The 21,422-nt window shown below is 40.1% G+C and overlaps 1 protein-coding gene across 1 annotated transcript; it reads right to left on the reverse strand.

Annotated features, from left to right (window-relative positions):
• Positions 1 to 2,182: 2,182 nt before the first annotated feature.
• Positions 2,183 to 20,144, reverse strand: PPP1CC (protein phosphatase 1 catalytic subunit gamma). Its single transcript, XM_068989711.1, has 8 exons — positions 19,895 to 20,144; positions 9,588 to 9,719; positions 8,637 to 8,867; positions 6,167 to 6,271; positions 4,992 to 5,215; positions 4,649 to 4,783; positions 3,648 to 3,708; positions 2,183 to 2,774 (listed from the first exon to the last, which is right to left on the reverse strand). Exons 1-8 carry the CDS (start codon positions 19,947 to 19,949, stop codon positions 2,704 to 2,706), a joined length of 1,014 nt encoding a protein of 337 aa, XP_068845812.1. The 5' UTR covers positions 19,950 to 20,144; the 3' UTR covers positions 2,183 to 2,703.
• Positions 20,145 to 21,422: the final 1,278 nt, after the last annotated feature.

Consider the following 21,422-nt stretch of genomic DNA (forward strand, 5'->3'; position numbering starts at 1 on the left):
TCTGGCTGTGCTGGGTTTTTGTTGCTGTGAGGATTTTTCTCTAGTTGTGGTGTGAGGGTTTCTCTTGTGGCAGAGCATGGGCTCAAGGTGGACCAGCTTCAGTAGTTTTAGCGTGAGCTCAGTAGCTGTAGTTTCCAGGCTTAGTTGCTCCAGGGAATGTGGGATCTTCCCAGACCAGGGATGGAACCCACATCCCCTGCACTGGCAGCTAAGTTCCTTACCACTGAGCCCTAGGGGCCCCTTCTCTATTTTTGAAGGAGCATTTAGTATCTTCTATTGTAACCAGACATAAACAAAGCATTCTTTGCCCTCCACCAGTTTAATCTTCTCTTCTACTACATTCATGATATGATGATCTCTCTTACCTGGAGGGTCTCTTTCTGCCAAAATAAACCTTAACATTTTCCATGAAGCACCTCCCTACAATGGCTCTTTCGTCTTACTTGGGTACCAAGATGCCCACCTTGCTGTAGTTGTACTGGCTGATATACATCTTCACTCTCGAACAAACTGAGTTTTCTTTCAACTTTTCATCATGGCTCCACGTTGGGAACTGTAGGTTCTCTCCTTTCCCATCAGTCTAAATCCTGCGCCTTCATGAAGCAGCATTCATTTGCCCCCAGCTCCCGTCTCATACTCCACGTGTGTATGTTACTTTTAAAGCCTCTAGTCTTAAATCAAGGGGCTTGAAAAACAAGACGATATGTTTGATGTGGGCAAGTATAGTACAGAAGGTACCTATCAGTAATTTCTGTGAATGAGTTCAAACAGTATTATGTTAACTATCTGGATATATATCATGTATGTGTATCATGTTAAATAAGGATGGCAATACCTGTGTATCTGAATGGTTCTGTAATGGTGTCGTCATCTTGAGAGCTAAAATACTTTGTAATCACTTGAAACTAGAATGGAAAAATTACACTAATAATCGCAAGAACTTCATTTCCTAGTTACTTCTTTCGTATCTGCTGAAAATATCTATCCTGCATGCAATCACTGCTCAGAAATGCTTAGCTAGCCATGGCTCAGTATCAGGTCTTAACAGGGGCTACACATAAAAGGCAGATACTTCTTAGAACTTAGCCAATTGAGATATTCAAACATAAGAAACCACCGGGATTAATTATAAGGTAACAAATAGTAAACATTTACTGAATACTGAGTCAGGCATTCTTCTGAACAGATCTCATTACTTCACGCAGTGATTGGCTATGAGAGAGATATTAGATATTGTCCCTGTTTTCATAGCTAGGGATACTGCATTTAAGTCACTCACTCAAATCACACAGCTAGGAGCCAGAACCTTGACTATGTATAAAGGCAGATGTTCCCTGAGCTGCACATGGTGACAAGGACAAATGAGAGAGTAAGGTTAGTGCAGATGGGGATCTACAAGGGAAAATATGAAGTTGTATCTTCACATATTAAGTTCAAGTTATTTGAGTCTCTCCTAAGATCTCATGTCCTAAAACCAAAGGTTGATTTTGTTCTCTACTTAACTAGTGCTGTGCTTCTTTTCAGAAGAATTTTGAGCTAGGAACTATACTCCACACTTTATAACCCAAGCCCAATGGGTTACAAATGGCTCAATTCTACAATCCTATAGGATTTTGAAATCCTGGAAGTGATAAAATTGATAATGTCCAAGGCACAGATTAAAGATTTATGAAACTGATACAACTTGTTGTTCATCTTCTTCTTCCATTAGAGACCTGGGAGAATATCGTAAGTAGAATAAGAAACTCTGAATTTGTCACAAATGTAGAGCAGGAAGGAGCGAGAAGCAGCTAGATGTCACGAGGTCACCCAGGAGCACACTGGGGGCACAGACACGGCCAATGCCCCAGGGCCAGGGCTTGCAGTACAAACTATGCTCTTTTCTCCCACAAGCAAATGCTGGTTCAAACAATCCCCACTAGGTGGTCCTCTTCCAGCTCCCTAAGAGACAACCAGTTTTTGATAGAAGAATGTGCTTTTCAAATGACACACTCTCCATCCACTTTTAATGTACCAGAGAAATGAATATGCATTCAACACACTTGTGAAAAATGTAGGACATAACATTGTGTTTCATATGAATTAGGGAAGAGAGAAAAGAGCAAAGGTTTGTGTATAAAAACACTGGTGGTTGACTTAGAATAATTCAAAAAGTAGCTCTTAAATTTTATTGCCAAGTTCAAATAAACCCAGACAAAAAATATGGATACAGATGATGTCACACAACTCACCAAGTCCCACACCTCCCTAAATAGTTCAATCTCATCTCTCTACTTCAGAAACGTAGTTATATCCAATAAGAATTTGAAGAATGAGCATCCATATTACAATCCATCTTTGGAAAACAGACTATTTGAAGGAAGACAAATCCAAATTGAAACTGTGTGGTTTCCAGAGCAATTTATTCATTAAAATCTATTCAATATGCTATCAACAGTTCTCCTGTGTGTATTGTGCTGATAAATTGACACTGAGAGGATTTAACAAGTTCATCATTTAATAAGTCTGAATTAATTTTCACCACATGGTATTGTACACGGTCATCTGTTGAAACATTTCTTTTTAACAGATCTTAGTTTAAAAAAGTCATATACTGTGAGTTCTGTATAAACTGGTGGATAGTAAGTTAGTTTCTTTGTTTTGACTTATAAGCCTCAACTTCATCGCAGAATAAAGAATGTAGGCCAAAGAATGCATAATCGGTCACTCGTATAGAACAGTATTGTTTCTATAATTTGAAGCTTTCTGAATGGACGGGTTCAGGCCTGATGTAACTGTAAAAAGATTACTTAATGAATAGACTATATGGAAATCATACAAAATGTAATTAACTTTAATTATTAATAGCTTAAACAGGACTATGTTACTAACTGCTATTCAAACTCAAAAACCTGTTTTTGAATCCCCATAAAGGTGACAGGTGTACACAACCATGCCACCTTGTACTTACTTAGGGGAGTGTCAATATATATTTCAACAGAAACTTTGGCTTCAGGAAAAAAGTCACAAACATTTAAAATAATGGCTTTAATCGTCATTTTAAGTATACCGTAGGGGAAAGTGTGCTTTAATTAAATATACATACCAGTGATGCTGGCAAAGTTGAAAGTTACTCCTAATGTTGATAGCTATAAAAACTAGTTTGTACATAAGACAATGAAAAAAAAAAAGCAATCCCTTTGAAACAAAAAAGTTCACAGTGGTTTGTATCCAACAGTATGCATTTTATGACAATAACATGTACAGATTGAGCACCCTAGGGCTCTCTTTATAGTCTAAAGAAAATGAGCATTTACATTATTTATGGGCTGTACTGAATTAAAAAAAGATCAGTTGTACACTCACCCCTTAGACAGGGGACACTGTCCTGAGTGTACAGCTTTAACACCATTAATGTCTGTAAAAGGAACAGCGAACTAAACAAAACATTTTTCCTTGGGAGTGGAGAATCTTTCATTTGCTGTTATAACCAGCAAATACCACTCATTAAATCAAAAATGGAAAGGGGAGCCCCACAAACACTATTTGAGCAAGCTGACCAATACACATTACAGTTTTAAAAATGAAGGTTATGTACTATATGTTACAAGTCCCAACTAGGCAGTATCAAAATGACATCTATTTCTTTGCTTGCTTTGTGATCATACCCCTTGGAGGTGTGACGGGTCTTGTGGCATTCGGCTTCTTTTTCTCTGCAGGCTTTAAAATCTGCAAAGATTCAAGACAGTGTATTTTAGGAAATACACTTAACCTCAAGTCTTACATTTCACTCAAATCTTTTGTTCAGAAAGTTTGTTTAAAATTGACCCAACAACTCTGAAAGCTCCACTGGCATATTAACACAAACCAAGCTGACAAACATTTTGGTAATAAATACTCTTATAAACCGCTATGATATATGATCTGGACAAACTGTTTCGCCTCTGGATAAAATGACAGTTTTTTGAAGTCACATCTTTAGGTATCCCTTCTGACCCAGGGGATAAAGTTCTTTAGAACAGTGTTTCTCAAACCCCTAGGGGATCATGTCATAATCTCTGGGGGTTGCAAGACCTGATAATTTAAAAATAAAAAAAGTCAAAAACACTTGTTTTAGTTCAGTTAACTGATGACTTGACTTCAGTGGCTGTGTTTTTGTTTATGATTGCGTAAGCCTGAAGTTGTATAAGTTTAATCATAGTAACTGAATGAGAAAAAAATTGCAGACTTTATGTGTAAATGATTCTTTTGTGCCAAGTGACGGCCAAATGATGTCACGGTCAATCACTAGAGGTTTTTTAGAAACAGAGACATGGAAGGGAGAACTGAGTCATCACGTGGCACACCTGGTGCACGGCAGCGAGGGCTACTTTCATGTGGTTTAATTTCAGCGGAACACTGTAGCTTTAGACTTAATGTCTCATGATTTTAATGTATTCAAATAATATGAAAAAAGTTAAATTCAATACTTGGGGCAAAAGTTCTATGATCATTTCATTCTTTTAAAAGGAATTCACTCATTACTAAACTAGGACAAACACCAATTAAGGGAAAATAATCATTTTTCAGTCTATTCCACATAAATGAATATAGGCAGAAATTAGCACTTTTAAAAAATCAATAAAATGCAGACATAATAAAAGGAAACAATGCTGAAAACATCCTCTACCTGAAAAGAACACATTAGTGTTTCGTCCACACTCATCATGGCACCTGCATTGTCAAACTCTCCACAATAATTGGGCGCAGAAAACAGAGTGACCAACTGCCTCTTTGCAAAAAATTCATATCCATCTTCAACCACCTTGGAGAGAAAATGTTTTCAATGTGAACGGGTGCAAACTTTAGGTGAGTAAAACCACTCTTCAGTTTCCCATTGAGCCTGATATCCTGTAGGTCATTTCCAGAGACATTTTGTATAAATAAGCAATACCTACCCACCAAAATCAACAAGGAGAATCTGTGCTCACACACATGCTCTTAAGTGTACATGTAAAATTCAAAATCAATACCTGATGGGCTCTACATATAAGATCCAAATCATGCTTATGGAGAAATTTTGCAACCACTTCTGCACCAAATGTGAAGGACACTCCTCTGTCATTTTCACCCCAGCCTAAGACATCTTTATCGGGGTCAGACCACAAAAGATCACAAAGAAGACCTTGATCTGGTACATCAGTTGGTCGCATAATTCGCCGAATCTGCTCCATAGATTGAAGATCTGGTGATAAACCTATTAAATGAGGGGAAAAAAAACCAAAATGGAAGAAAACACAATTTTAAAAGGGAAGTCAGCACTTTAATATTTCCCCTTCTCTTCAGAGAGACTCAATCATGAACTCTTTGGTTATCTTTTCTTACCTATTAGCTTTTGTTAAAAAGGGGCGGGGGGTGGGGGACACTGGAACTTGTTACATGCACTAATTTGTGGGGCAGTGTGGGCCCGAACAGGACAAGGAAAGTTACTTCAACACTCAGAGCACCCTAATGACCACTGCAGTGACCGGGCGTAGAAGATGCAGACACTCAGGTGATGAAGCTTTCTAGGAAACGTGCACTGGCCAAGGACTGTAAAGTCAAACCAGCTCAGATGTAACTGGCTCTCAATCTGACTTTAAAAATCACATGTCCAACTCTACCAAAACCAGTATATAAGTATCTAAGGAGGGCAAGAATAGTGGTTTTATTAAAATATAGTCGAGTTGGCTTTTTGATGGTTGTCTAACTTCTTAAACAGATGAAAAGATATCCTCTTTGCCATTACTATTTTAATTACATCATATAAAGTACAATCCCCAAGCAAAATAACTTTTAACATCTAAGTCAGAGAAATTTCTGAAAGGAAAAGATCAAAAACAGTCCAAGGGAAAGTATATTCACATTTTCAGTATCCTACAGGGTCTATGGTATAGCACATTGTTTATTTTATATTTGAAAATACTTTCTACTCTAGTTTCAAGACTAACTGTTACAGAGCCTAGAAGTCTTTGTAACAAATCAACTGCATACTTTGGACTTGTATCCGGATGATCCTGGATGTGCCAGAGTAGACTCCTGGTTTAACACAGCAGTACAGGAGAGTCACCTCACAGAGGAAGTCATCCGAATGTTAATTCATCAATGTCAAAGTGTATACCCTTTAGAAGAATCCAAATCTACATGGAATTAAAATCAGCCCACATACCTCCATGACAGCAGAATATTTTCTCATCCACGATGGCTGCTATCGGTAAACAGTTAAAGCAGTCTGTGAAAGTTTTCCATAGTTTAATGTTATATCTTCTTTTACCTGTGAAAATTTTGGGATGGTTAAAACAGAGACTGGTGTTCTGCAGATACATACCCTCAAGATAAGTCCTCCAAGGCAATATTCAAAAACTATGCTTTTATTAAAAAAGAGAGAATTAGACATATGTAATATTTAAGAGATGTATGATTTATAAGCAACAACTTAGTTTCATATGCACTATTTTAAAATAGTCTGAAAACAGAATTTCAGATATACTGATTAAGGATTATCATTAAGCCTCAACAATTATTTGATAGCACCAACTCTGTCTGCAATATAGTCTGTTCTGTCCACTCTCAAACCATAGGTGGGTTCCATTTCCAAAATCGACCAAGAAACAACTCACAACTCACTCTGTCGGCTTCTTCATCAAAAATTAAGATTCTTCCTCCTGTTGCCTGAGCATCTTATTAACTTAGTCCCGGGCTGCTGCTTTCTTCCCTCTGTACATTTCCCTGCTAAGGCCACCTCAGACCGCCAGGAGCATTTGGCTCCAGAAAGATTCCTGGATAACTGCCAAGGTCTCTTCAAGCTTCCAAATCCTCAGATTCTGAGCCAGAACCCCTAATGCAGTTTCCTATTACCACAGACCAGACAGCTCTGGCATCAGAAAAGTGTAACACACATTCACATTTTATCCAGCAACAGATACCTCAGCTTTTCCAGGACCACAGTCACAACATGGGCAGGGGGAATGGGGGAAATGGTAGCAGAGTGCTTGCTACACTTAGGGAAAACCATCCACTGAAAGCCACCTATGTCAGGATACTTTCAGGCCCACAGACCGGGTGGCAAGCTATACCTCCCTGATGGGAGAGGGGAAAGCTGCAGTACAAGGTCATTCATTACATGAGTCTTGAAGACAAAGAGTCAAAATTGATACTATTCAATGCTGACCTTCTCAATGATTAAGGCTTCTAATAAAAAAGAAACCAAAAGTGATGTAGCCAACACACTAGGAAGTATATCACAACAAAGAGATTGTGTGAATTTGAACTTTATCAAATAAAACCTCAGAATATTGGCTAACCGCTATATAAAACAGAAACTGTTCCAAATAGTAGTACCTGTAATGAATTCCTAAAACACAATGTTATAAAATTCTCTGCCTCTCATTTCATTACCTAAATAGTGACTGCCTTACTAGCACTTCTCTGACTCGTTGTCAATATCAAATATCTTTCTCGCCCACTTCATTCTTTTTTTTTTTAATTTTACTGAAGTAGAGTCAGTTTTCTCCCACCTCATCTTATGAACTGGGTGTTGGACTACACACATACATACAGTCAAGGGAGAGGCTGTGAGTACGAGGACTACGTTTATTATGAAGGTAACCTTTCTAGCAGTGTACTTCTAACAAATAAACTAGATGAACACATCCAAGTGAAACTGACACGGAGTAACACCACACCTTGCGAGACTATAGGTTATGATTATAGTCTAGGGTACGGCCACAGAGACAAAACCAGTCTTGTAATTATACTGGCAAGTGCTAGTAATTCAAATTCCTTAACCACTCCCACTCACAGAAATGATGAATACAAAAGGAAGATGGAGATAAGGATTAAAAAAAATTCTTTAATTTATAATTACTTAACTAGCACCATCAATAAAAACTCCACTGAAACTGATTATTTTCAAGGCTTTAGGAATCTTGTTCCTGTCAATTATCAACTCAAAGTGCACCTTCAAAATGGGTCAAACAATGTATAAATTATTCAAATATTTTTAATTAGCTTCCCCTTGCTGCCCTGTTTTCTCCTTTCAGCACACAATTTCAGATAGTGAGTACTGTTTTTCTTGGGTGTGGGTGTGCCAAAGGAAAAAGAACTGTATTACAAATTACAAAAGTTATTTGTACATTCCAAGTTTCCATTTATATGCAACATCTAGAAAAGGCAAACCTAGAGAGACAGAAAGTAGCTTAGTGCTTACACAGGACTGTGGTGATGCTTGTGTCATTCTATCAATTTAATTCACTCAACTGTACACTTACAATGGACGAAATTTTATCTCAATAAAGTTATCAAAAACAAAGCTGTCTATTTGGACAGGTTCTCAGAGTTGTACTAAAAATTAAATTATCTGCAACTATTCACAACAATTACCTTAAAAGAAATCACCACTGTTATCACTATTTCCTAATCTAATCATCACATCATACAAGAATCCAGGGCATTATCATACTGTAACGAATGTTAATTTTTTTAACACAAGAAAGAAGCCAGGACAAAAACTAGTCAACGAAATAGTAAGCATGAAAAATGGCAACACTACATCTTAACTCACAAATCCTAACAGAAACATGTTCAGTTTATGACCATCTATCTCAACATAAGTAAATCTTCCTGTAGAAAGTACTTACATTCATCATAAAATCCATAAATTCTATTGATGCTGGCACATTCGTGGTTTCCTCTGAGAAGAAAAAAATTCTCGGGATATTTGATTTTGTAAGCCAACAAGAGGCAGATAGTCTCCAGTGATTGTTTTCCCCTGTCCACATAGTCCCCAAGAAACAGGTAATTGCTTTCTGGCGGGAAACCACCATACTCAAAAAGTCGAAGCAAATCATAGTATTGCCCATGGATATCACCTAGAAGCAAGAATTTTATTATACAGTGTCTTCATTTGTATAGTTCAAACCACCCACATAACTAATTTCCACTGTTGTGTAGTATTTATTTAGTCCAACAGAGCTTAGTGAAAATTTAAGTGTGTATCAGAATCACACACAAAACTCAAGTAATTAATAATTTATTTTGCAGAGTGGATTATTAATGGTTAGGCAGGCCTTCGTGCCAAATAACACGGTTTCCCTTTCAGGCTGGCTGATCAGTATCAGATGTCCAACAGCTCTGTCTCTAGGGACTGTGCCAGCAGAAGTGATGCACTCTTAACAAGCCCTGACCCCACGTGAACAAAGGTACACACACACACACACACACTACACCCACCAACACATCTGGCTTTCAATGTCTCCCTGCTAGATACTGCCAGAGAATGTTTCTTTGCTTTAAGCTTATATATAGGTTCAGGCCTTTTCCTAGCTCTCCATTCTGTTTCCGTTCCTTTCTTCTGCAATGTCTGTATTTCTTTAGCAAAATAAGTTTAAGAAATTTTGAAGCACATCTAAGTAAACTCGGTCCATTAGAGGTATTTATTCTAAAGCTACTTATATAATGTAATTCTAGGTTATTCATAAATAGTACATGATTCTACTGGCTAACATAATATCATCTATACACCATCTATATATACCTTTGACTCAGTCAATTAATCACATAACCAAAGGAAACAGTGCACCGAAACTTACCACATATCTTGAGTGGTGCTTCAAGTTCTAGCAGGATAGGCTGACTGAGAAAGATCTCTCGGGACTTTAAGCACAGTCCTCTGATTTCATTCTCCTGTAGCTGGACATTCTTACCAGGCTTGGACCCTCTCACTGTAGGGGGAGAAAAACCCCAATTTAGTCAAGTGAAGTCAAAGTAAGATTTCATATAAAAATTAAACATATGAAAAGGCACAAGCTTTAAATAAAGAGGAGACAAGAACATAGGCTTTTAGGCGTAATCTTCAGGACACTTGTAACAACTGGCCTTGTTCACCTGCAGCCCACTCACCAGATCAGCTCTTTTTGCTTCCCATCATCTTCTCTTCTCCAGCCTTATAAATGAATTAGTATTTGTAGAGCAGGAGGTCTTAGAGACTGTCATGTTACTCAGTCAGTTCTAACAAGTCCTTGTTTTAAAATACGAGATTGGAAATGCTCAGGATCTCTCCCTCTCAATCAGTGTTTTTCAGAGAACCACAGGTCTCTCTCCATGATTCAAGATCTATCTTGTGAAAAAAATTTACTGTGCTGTTTTTCATTAAAACACCATGTATGCTTGTTGTGGGTATTTTGCTATGCAACTTCCTAGGCCTGAATTTGTGAATACACTCATGTCTATACAGGGCAAAGGATGTCAGCGTTTGCTGTGAGAAAAGTTTCCTAGAACTGGATCAGGTAAAACTTGATAAAAAGGAGGAAGAAATCAGGGCACAGCACACATCACATCAGAAGACTCGAGTTCTACTCACTATCAAAGTGAAGCACAAGATTTCCTCTGGCCTTATAATAATTCATTTATCAGCAGGTAGGTAGCAGTAAGAAATGAAATTCTGTTTTGACTCTAGTTGCAACAGATTAGACAGTTATTAAGCATATAACAAACAGCACTGCACTGCCTGTTGTTAATGTCAAGTCGTGCCCAAACCTCGTGCAAGCCCATGGCCGGCAGCCTGCCAGGCTCCTTCCTCTGTCCATGGGATTTTCCAGAATACTTGAGTGGGCTGCCATTTCCTTTTCCAGGGTAATAAATAACAAGGAGCACTGCATTACTAAATTTACCTTAATCTTACAGTTATGAAGTGGCTGCTCCTGCTGCTCAGTCTCTAAGTCGTGTCTGACTCTTAGCAACCCCACAGACTGCAGCCCTCCTCTGTCCATGGGATTCTCCAGGCAAGAATACTGGAGTGGGTTGCCATGCCCTTCCTTCTCCAGGGGATCTTCCCGACCCAGGCATCAAACCTGGGTCTCCTGTATCGCAGGTAGATTCTTTACCATCTCAGTCACCAGGGAGGCACCAGGGAAGCCCCTTATGAAGTGCCAGGGTCTGGTTAAATACGGGGACTGATTACCATCAGATTGCAATCAAAATTTTAACACTTGTTTTGTACAAAGGATTCATGAAAGGAGGCATTCTCTGAACTAGAACTGAAGCAAAAACACAGAACCAGAATAAGTACAGAACTAAGCCTACATCTTTCTACCATTAAACCCAATATAAAATGATAAGCAGATTAAATCAATGTTGTTAATTTAAACTTTATCAGTTTTGAAGGCTTTATATTCAAATTCAAAATCATCTAGCCTAATGCTAAACAAGAGCAATATGGTTAACTGGTTTTTATCTAGCTTTGTTCTGTAAATATCTAAGTAACATTACAGAGTAATAAAAATTGCAAGTTAAAAAAATCCTGTTATCTGCTGAGAATTTTTTTTTTCTATTAAAAAGGGCTGTGCCCAAATTTGAAAAATACTGTCTTAGGGGAAGCCCTCTTTCAGCCTGAATAGCCCGAAATGAAATTCTCTGAGGAAAGAAGCTGAGCAGAAATGGAAGGGTGTTATTTTTTTCAATGAAAGACAGTAAATAAGGAAGCATGACAAGGGGAAAGAGTTAAACTCTTAGAGGGTACAGCGAAAAGAAAATGTTGAGTGCACTGGACTGGCAACTAGAAACCAAGTTTCTGTATTGGTTTTATAGTCTTGAGCAAACCACCTCTTTGGACTCCAAAACATGTAACTGAACTAAGTGATCACCAGTCTCATGCTGATCAAATATTAAGAAACGAGAATCGACTAAGGGGAAAGCATAGTAAGAATAATCTTTGAGGGACTACCCTAAATGGACACATACACAATACAACAGCAACTGGGTTGTTTGTGAAACAAAACCGACTTTTTTCCAGAACCAAAGTAATTTTTTCTTTCAGACACACACATAGGAGAGAACTCAAGAAACCCTCCCAGTGGAAAGATCGTGGGATCGTTGCTTTATTGGCCAGAAAACCCCAATCATTAGTGATTTCACCACAAGTCAGCCAGAAGGTTGGGCATACTGCCCAACAGGAAACTTTATTTTTGGCTAGGGGACTCTTAAACACTTCTGGTTTCAAAGGGAACCTTTTTCAGCAGAGGCCCACACTTGTAAGGGAACAGCCCACTCTAAGTCTTTTAGAAGACTTATACCTATAGGGAACACAAGCCATACTTTTAATATGAATGCTATCAGATTAAATCGGTGCTGCTAATACACATTTTACTGGTTTGGAGACTTCCAACTACAACCTTTAGATATAGTTCATGATAATTTCAGTTTTCTTAATATGACTGTCCCTGAAGTATCAGAGCACAGAGATTAGTAAAGAACAATACTAACAATTTTTTTAAATTTATTTTTAATTGGATAACTGCCTTACAATGTTGTGCTAATTTCTGCTGTATAATACTGCGACTCAGCAATAGGTATACACTTATCTCCTCCCACCCTACCATCTTCATCCCACCCCTCTAAGTCATCACACAGTACCTGGCAGAGCTCCATGCAACACTAACAATTTAAAAAGTGTCCCTAATGTGGACTGAGGATTAAATAGTTTTTCCAGAACAAATCAGGATTCAGTTTATGTCTGAACAGTGCTCATTAAAAACACAGTCACAAAGCTTCTTAAATTCCCAACAATTAGCTCAAGAAATAAAACTATATAAACAGAAACTCCATCAAAACCACCTACTAATTGGCAAATACCTGCTCATCTTCCGAGACTGCTTAGATATCACCTCACACTGGAAAACCCCTCTTAGCGATCGTCTCTCCCCTTAACAAGCCGGCTTTATGCTTTCTGAAATGCTCTCCCAACACCATCCAGCACACACTCTGTATTATAATTGCCAGTGCACCTCTATCTATTCATCCTGGTAGAATGTAAACCTCAGGACCACAGCACTAGCCCTGCAGTGTACATGCCCATAGCCAACGTGGTAGGTACTCAAAATCTGTTGCATGAATGAAAATCTGAATAAATCTGTTCATTTGTGGCATTACAATTAGCATGCACCCCAGACTATACACTGATTAGCCAAAAAAAAAAAGAACAAAAACCTGTGTTTTCAAATTACAAAGCAACAGTATCATTCTTATAGGCTTTACTATAGTATTTTTCTAGTTGTGAAAACTTAGGATTACTCTTTAAAATTTATCTAACAGAAAATAAAGATTTCAAAATGGGTTTTGGCAGTCTAGGTGAACACAGCAGGCATTTCTTAGAGATGGTCTATTAGCTGACAGGATAAGCAATCTACTTCACTATTTTCAGGGTCCACCATACAGAATCATGTACTAGTTGTAGCTAACACCTAGGGAGCACTTCCCATGTGCTGGGTTGCTGCACTAAGAGGCTTTATTTACAGTGCCATTCAATACAACAATCCCATGAAGTCAGACACTGTCACTTCTCTGTGTTACAGGCTGGAAGAGGCTCAGTGACTTGGTCCAAGATCATAGAGCCTGTAAGGAGGACACCAGGCCCCAGCTGACTCTAGCTCTGAAGTGGTGCTTCCACCAGACCACTCTCCCATTTAAGAATTTGTTTTTCGTCTTGAAAATATGTTTAAAATATATGGCATTAACTTAGAAACTTAGTAAGAAAACAAATGAAAGCAAGTAAACAGCACACAACTGTTTTTTGCCATTTCGTAAGTTCATAAGCAATAACAAAGACGAAAAAGTTAAAAAAAAAAAAAAAGGAAAGAATTTGTTTTCATTATACTTCTAAACCAAAAGAAATTTTATAGAACAAACTATTAAACCTCTATACAGTCACTGGTGCTTAAGAAAAATTTGATGAGTATAAAAATCATAAGGCATCCTTACAAACAGGAAGCATTAAAAATTAATGCAATCTACTTGTTAAGACTATCAATATTCATTTTTACCATGCTTTACGCAAATATTCAACAAAATAGCTGCTGGGCCCCTACTACCTGCCACAACCAGTGATAAATGCTGGGCATCCTCTTCTGGCAACAGGCGAGACAAGAACTTTGTCCCTTTTCTTGAGAGGTTTACATTCTAGTACAGGATTCAGAAGATAAGACAAACTAGGTAACTGCAGATTATTATACATTCTGCACCGACAACTACCCCTCTATAAAAATTGTAAAACTAGAAGTTTATCTTAGGGACAACATCTTCAACACCATTAAAAAGACAAAGGCTTGCATATCTATTTTATCGCTATTAGCTACGAAGAAAAAATGCAAACCGTACAGTGCTGCTCAATAAACATCAGTCACTCTGTACTTCAGGGCTGCCCAGGTGGCTCAGCGGTAAAGAATACACATGCCAAAAAGGAGACACAGGAGACTTGGGTTCGACCCCTGGATTGGGAAGATCCCCTGGAGAAGGAAATGGCCATCCATTCCAGTACCCTTGCCTGGTAAATCCCATGGACTGAGAAGCCTGGCAGGCTACAGTCTACGGGGTCACAAATAGTCAGCTAGGACTCAGTGATTAAGCAGCAGCAGCAGCAACACTGCCCACTTCAACCCTCACTGTGCTGTGGAGGATGGAAGAGACGTAAACAAGAGAGCCCCAAGGTGGGAAGCTCATGAGTTGTCTCCTAATGATATCTTCCTAAGTAGCAGTTCAAACTGCACGTATGAAGTTATTTCAGCAATTGCCAATGAGATCCAAAATATTCCAAAAGAATTTCATTTTCCAGGCAGAATGTTTCTAGGAAGTCCAGGTGCTAGACATTGTAAGGAAATAAGATCAGCAGGCACAGCGGACATATATAGATTAGTGATTGGTACATTAAAATGGTCCTTAGGTCTTAGGCATGTGACTGCTTTTTTTTTTTTTTTTTGCAGCACTTCAAGGCTTGCAGGATCTTAGTTTCCTGACCAGGGATTGCCCTCGACAGAGACAGCTTGGAGTCCTAACTAGTGGATGGCCAGGGAATTCCCAAATGTCAACTTTTGAGTAAAAGCTTTTATCTGGCTAAAACGGCAGATTCAGAAAACTGCATTAGGGCTGTTACCAGCAAAGACTGTTCTGTTCTACCTTATATCATCATTTATTTATCTGGCAAATCACTCACATGAGCACATGATAAAAACTCCTATGCAATTTTATACTAAACAAACTGAAAGAAACTTGAAATAACTTAAGATTACTTTGGGATTGGAGAAGGAAATGGCAACCCACTCCAGTGTTCTTGCCTGGAGAATCCCAGGGACTGGGGAGCCTGATGGGCTGCCGTCTATGGGGTCGCACAGAGTCGGACACGACTGAAGTGACTTAGCAACAACAACTTTGGGATTACTTATGAGGGATAAGCATGTATTCCTCTTGCCCCTTAACTGTTGAAAGAAGGTCATAGAAAAGGAATAGCATACCCACCAAAAAGCCTCAGCTCAATTATAGTCAAGTTTTAAAATCTAAAATTGGCACAACCAGTATAAAAATAAGTCAACAGAGATTTTGCTAATAAGAAAATCCTATTAAAAGGTGGTAATCTTAACAATATGCCACATCATATTTATTCTAGTGACAATCAATAACCTCACATCATTTGACAAATTTAGGAAAATAAAATCTCAAACCAAAATAAACAAAAAACACTGAGTATCTAACATCAAAACTTTCCCACAAACAACTGAGGTCTTTCCTACAAAAACTGTAAGCCACAAAAAAGTTAATCAAGAACCATTCAGTTTCACTGCAAAGTCACCAGCAGGAAGACATCCACTTTTTGGCCATTTTAATTTCTAAGCCGCCCTCTCCCCACCTTGACTTTGCTAACTGCTGGTGTGATACTTTGGGCATTTAGAGGTGACATCAATTTTCTCAAGGCATATATACAATCAGGATGTAGCTGCAAAACACTGTCTATTGCTCTCAATGAAGAACCTGGAGTTTTCTACACCTAGAGTGAAGACAATTCATTGAAAAATCTAACTCTCTACAGTCTAACCACCTATGCTTGATTAGACTTGACATCTGACCCTACATTTGTACTGAGTGGCATTTTCATAAGCCTTAATATCAGTAACAGACAATCTCCTCTAGATGAGGGATGCCAGTAAGCCGAGGGTCGGGGGCAGTGAAATTGGAGACAGCAGATAAAACATCAAGACCATTAAGTAAATCATCTATTCTTACATGCTTTGGATACAGTAGTCTGATCCTAACATACAAAATTTGCCCCAGAATTCTGTACATTGTTCTTGAATTAAGACTTTTCAGTTTCCTCATTTACACAGCGATTCGTATCAGGATATTATCTCCTTCACATTCCAGTGTTCAAGGTCTACTAACACCCTTGAGAGTAAATTGAGTGAAGTGACCAAGTCTGCATATCATCTCCCTGCTTCAAGATCAGTAACCCTCACCTACTCAGGCAGACTGAATGGCAATGGCACATGCCTGCAGCTTCACAGATACAGAACAATCTCACCAACCTCTACGGTGGATGTGCCATTAATGCAGGGTGCAGCCTGGCATCCATTCCCCCAGCTTGGAGGAGGAAAGCCTGCCTGCTCCCGCAGTTTACGTTCCCTCAAGCATCACAGAGTGACACACCCCATCCTGTTAGAGCAGTGGGCACAGAGAGCAGCCCTTCCCCAGCTGCAGTTTAGGACTGGTGCAAGCTGCAGATCACAGCTCTAAGACCTCTCTCTTCTTACTTGTAGGACAGAATGCAGCATACAGTTGACATGTGGGAGGGGAGAGGGAGGTCCTCACAATACAGGCTTCTTGGAAGTTAAGGGTATTAGTAACACACAACTTTACGATTACTGTCTTTATCAACAAAATGCCCTATGATCATTAATCCCAAGAAAGGCGTCTAATTGTTAAAATGATCTGATGTGTAAACTCATTAAGAAAGATTATTTTTGTTTTCCTTGGTCAGCATTTTAAGAATTTTTTTCTTGTGTCATTATGCTTGTCCTTTATTATCTTCAGAACCAGGGACCACTGTCTTTTTTTTTTAAACATTACAATACAAACATGTTTCATTTCACATCAAAAAACTAAACACAGGGATTACTTTTACAAATTAGAGGATTAAATTCGTAGGGCCAGGACAGAAGTCACATTTAAATCACTAATGCAAATCAAGCAATTGTGCAGAGCCTGACACAGTCCTGCAGTTTGACAACCACCATTTTCAGAGGTGAGATGCTTCTCTCAAAGCAGGACGTGAAATTACAACTGTCTGCTTTGCAAGAAAATCACTAGCCATCAATCATTCTCCGTATGAGATCACTTACAAAGCTAATCTGACTCTAATCTCACTTTTCTCCAACACAGTAGGACTACCAGACAAATCAGCAGCTGGTTTATTCTCTAAATCCAAAGTTTTACCATGTATTTAAGCAAGTGAACATCAATAACACACAAGAGTGACAATCTCAAGGTTTTATCACTTGCAAGGCAGACCTTCCAGGGTGGGTGGCAGAATGTTGCCTCCTTAAAGAAAATCTGAAAGTTTTGAGTAGCAAATAACTGCAAAGCTGTAGTGACTAAAACCTAAAGCAAGATGTTTCATTAGATAAGACTTCACTTTTGAAAGGTCTTTTTAGTACTATCACTGAGCTACTTCTCAACTAGCTTGTATAGTCCTCCACCTTAGACAATTCTGAAAATGTAAAAAATTCTAAAAAGGTCATAAAACTCACATCCCCTCCATCTTCAGATATACTTAAATCTTAATGAAAATTTTTAGAGGAAAAACTTTGTGAGGCATTAAAAGAAAAAAAAAAAAATCACAAAACTTAACATCTGGAAAGATATACATATATATCTTCAATAGATCATTTTCAGAAAAAAAAAAAAACGTTAAGAATGTTGAGCAGCTAGTTTATTCCCGAGGACTGAAAATGCACTGCTTTACTAATTTCAATGAAAAACAAATGAAATGTTAAAAAAACCTGGTTTTCCAGCGCAACATAACATGTATAGAAACTATTAAGAAATAATGACTGATCTCACTGTAAATGATCCAGGTTAATCAACGCAAATTCCTTAGCACAATTTAAAAAATAAGATTAAAATTAACAAGATGTTATATGAATATAAAAGTTATGGGCAACCCCACAATTAAGACCTAACTAATCTTAAAATTCTGTTTCTAATCCACAGCTTCCATTTTTTCCAGCTTTCTCAAAGAAATAAAGCCACACATGTCCCTGCATAGACATGCAGACTTTACAAGTTTTGAATGAAAAAAATTTAAGTTCTTTTCCTGCAGCAAATTGTTTTAATCCGTTTCTGACCCACTGCTGTCTCACATAAACCAAAGAACTATATTAACTAATATTAAAAGTGTGATTCTTCTAATAAACGGCAGATACTGAATGAACAACAAGGTTTTCACCCACAAATGGCAGTGACATTTCAGGGGCTCATTTAACAAGTTTTTCTTTTGAGACACTATAAAAGGAAAAAACCTTAACAGAGATTAAGAAAAGATGAAGTTTCATTCTCATGACTTAAAAGATCTGTAAATTCTAACATCAGAGCTGTCCAACTGTTTACGCTCGACTCCATCTCTGAGCATTTACAGTCCAACAATATTTTAGAATATAAAGGCAAAAATGCAGTTAAAACTCAGCCAAATCTACATTATCCAACACTCAAGAAAAGGATCTGAATTCTTTCAAAGTTAGGAATTAGACGTTATTATTAATAGATGTGCTCTAGAATTCAGGGGTGGTGGGTGATTTTATTTCAGCGTCTCTCCTCAAAATCCGAACTTCATCCCTCTCCCATCCCACATCAACAGAAATCAATCGCAAGACACCTCAGGAGTTTTAGGTCAGTCAAAATTAAAGATTTATTTTAACCTTTGCTGAACCACTGGACACCTTCCTTCACACATAGGGTGACTTGAATGACGTTGAACTCCTGGCTGCCTGGGTTTGAAACTTGACTGTCACTAACTGGTTAAGTGACTACACTTCTCTGGGTCTTAGTCAGGAAAAAAAGGGCATCTACCTCGTGTATTACATGAAATCTGTGTAAAGAGCTCCAAAAAATGCCTTACACACAATAAGCGCTTTAGAAGCATGGCTAATATGATTTATGCGACACACGCAAAGTACTGGAGACAACTCATTAGAAAAGACCCTGATGCTGGGAAAGATTGAAAGCAGGAGAAGCGGACGACAGAGGACGAGATGGTTGGGTTGGATGGTATCACTGACTCAACGGACATGAGTTTAAGCAAGCTCCGGGAGATGGTGAAGGACAGGGAAACCTGGCACGCTTAAGTCCACAGGATCGCAAAATCGGATGCGACTAAAAGACAGCAAAATGCAGTCAGTGAACGCAAAGCGCTTAACAGAGCTTGGTACATTGGAAAGATCCTAACGAAACTGTCATCACTGCCGGTTTCACGATTCAGAGGCATGTTCAGAAAAGAGCGCGGAGACTTCCCCGGGATAAAGACAACTTAAAAAGAATATCTGGGAGGGTAGGAGAAGACAGGTTCCAACATCTCCCTGAGAATGAACGTTCGTTACCGAGTAACAAGTAACTGGGCCCCCAACCCCAAGCCTCACAAAAAAATAAAAATAAGCAGGCTAGGAAAGAAGCCCTCAAGCTTGGTAAAATCCATATCCGCATCTTATTGCTTTCCAAAAGATTGAGAACCACGAAGTTCGGAACGAGCAGTCCAGTAGGTTGGACTGGGGCCCCCAATATTCTCCAAAGATTGGTCCGGAGTGCCGGGCGCACGGGGGTACGTACCGGAAACGTGGGGGTGGGGAGCGGAGTTTTCAAATTTCACGGCCAGGAGAAAGGCTGCACCCTCAAGCAATGAATGAGCGGAGCCAGGAGGGTCCGCAGGTCGGGCCAAGCGCGGAACGCCGGGCAACCTCCCTCCCGCGGCAGTCCCCGGCCCGCGGGCGAACTCGCGGGGCTCACTCGTCTCGGCGCAGCCAGCCCAACAGGCCTCCCAAATCCCCCTCCCCCGCGAGTCTCCGGAGCCGCGCGCCGCCCCCTTCACCTTCCAGCAGCCGTTGGATGATGCTGTCGATGTTGAGTTTATCTATATCCGCCATCGCCTTCCCACCGCCGACCTTCCCGCAGCGGCGCCGCCGCCGGCTCGCGCCCGGGATTCACACCTCCTTTCCCACGCCACGGGCACAGAGATGGTGGTGGCGGCGGTGGCAGAAGCCGCGGTGGGTTCCCCCCAACCGCCCCGCTCCCTGCTTCCTCCTTCTCTCCCCACTGGAACCACGAGAAGAACAAAATGGCCGCCGACTCCTTAGCCAGCCTCGGGCGGCGCACGAATGCGCGCGGGGGAGTGCAGCGGCCCGGCCGGGACTTCTTTGTGGGCCATAGGGCACCCGGGAGGGGGCGGGGCCAGGGAGATTGAAGGAGGCGGGGCCAGAACGCGGGAATGGGAAGGAGACGGTTGAGCGTAAATGCGCTCGCGCGCGGAATCCTTCCGCCAAACGGGCCGAGCAAATAGGCCCCCTGGCGGGAGCGTGAGTTGCAAAGTTGAACGCGGGAGTTGGGGATGGGGGAGAAAATGCAGCTGTGCACTCGAGGGTTGCGGGTTCCGCAGGACACTGTTCACTGCGGCCAAGTGTTTGCAGACCTGGCCATGTGAAAAGCCCACGGAGGGAATTTGGGTGTCCTGGAATTTCCCCTTAAGATAAATCTGTGGTAGAGGTGAACAGTGAAATAGGTTGACTCTTTTTGGCTTCAAATTTGCTATAATTTAGTGGGGAGGGAAAGATACATTTGATGGTTAATTTAAAAAGTCCTCTCCCAGATAAATAAAAATGTTAGGTTATTCTTTCTGAGTGGTGGAAATATGGGTATTTGTATGCACATTTTTGTGCACTCTGTAACTTACATTTGGGGAAAAAAATTCTTTTTAATCTACCCTCAAAAAAATTTCATCATCTCTCTCTGGATTATCTTTCTTGAACTCGCGAAGTTATATAATCATCGGAACGGTTTACCCTGATTCCGGCCCGAGCGAAGATGAGCGAGCGTGTGCAGCAGATAAAGGAGAATTTGCAGGTTTCGCGCGTCGGAGCTCGAGGCCGGAAGAGAAGGGCGAGTTTGCACCCGCTGGCTTTGCGGTCGGGTCCCCACTTCTGCAGATACCCCTGAAAACTTTGGTCAATTTCCCTCGGCTTCTCAGTCTCCCCAAATAATCTCTCTCCAGGAGATCCCTCCAAAATGTGCCACCTCCGGGGGCTGCGTGTCGTCTTAGCTGGGTTTGAAAGTGCAGTTACACTCAGCGAACGCATCTGCTCTTTTGGATCCTGCCCTTTTCATTTAACTGCTTTTTTCCTGCAGCGCTTTACAGTTTGCAAAGCCGTTTCCCTCCCGCCAGAGAAATTAATTTTGTCTCTCAAGGCACACAAAATGCACGAATTCCCAGCCCGAAATATCGAGATCATTGTGCCACCTGGGCATCCAGTCTCAAAACCGGTGTTCCCCTCGGGGCCCAAAAGTGGTGGGGCCCAGGCTCCTTCCACATGGACCCGAGGCCTCCCTGCTGCTGGCTTGGAGGC

This window comes from Capricornis sumatraensis, chromosome 17 (genome assembly GCF_032405125.1).
Source record: "Capricornis sumatraensis isolate serow.1 chromosome 17, serow.2, whole genome shotgun sequence".
Classification (NCBI taxonomy): Eukaryota; Metazoa; Chordata; class Mammalia; order Artiodactyla; family Bovidae; genus Capricornis; species Capricornis sumatraensis.

What these genes read in the sequence shown, in the direction of transcription:
- PPP1CC (XM_068989711.1), bottom strand. Translation starts at nt 19,949, where the DNA reads ATGGCGGATATAGATAAACTCAACATCGACAGCATCATCCAACGGCTG. An exon ending in TTATGGATTTTATGATGAAT is followed by an intron (nt 6,272 to 8,636) that starts GTAAGTACTTTC and finishes AAATTTTCACAG; the next exon opens with GTAAAAGAAGATATAACATT. An exon ending in AATATTCTGCTGTCATGGAG is followed by an intron (nt 5,216 to 6,166) that starts GTATGTGGGCTG and finishes CTCATTTAATAG; the next exon opens with GTTTATCACCAGATCTTCAA.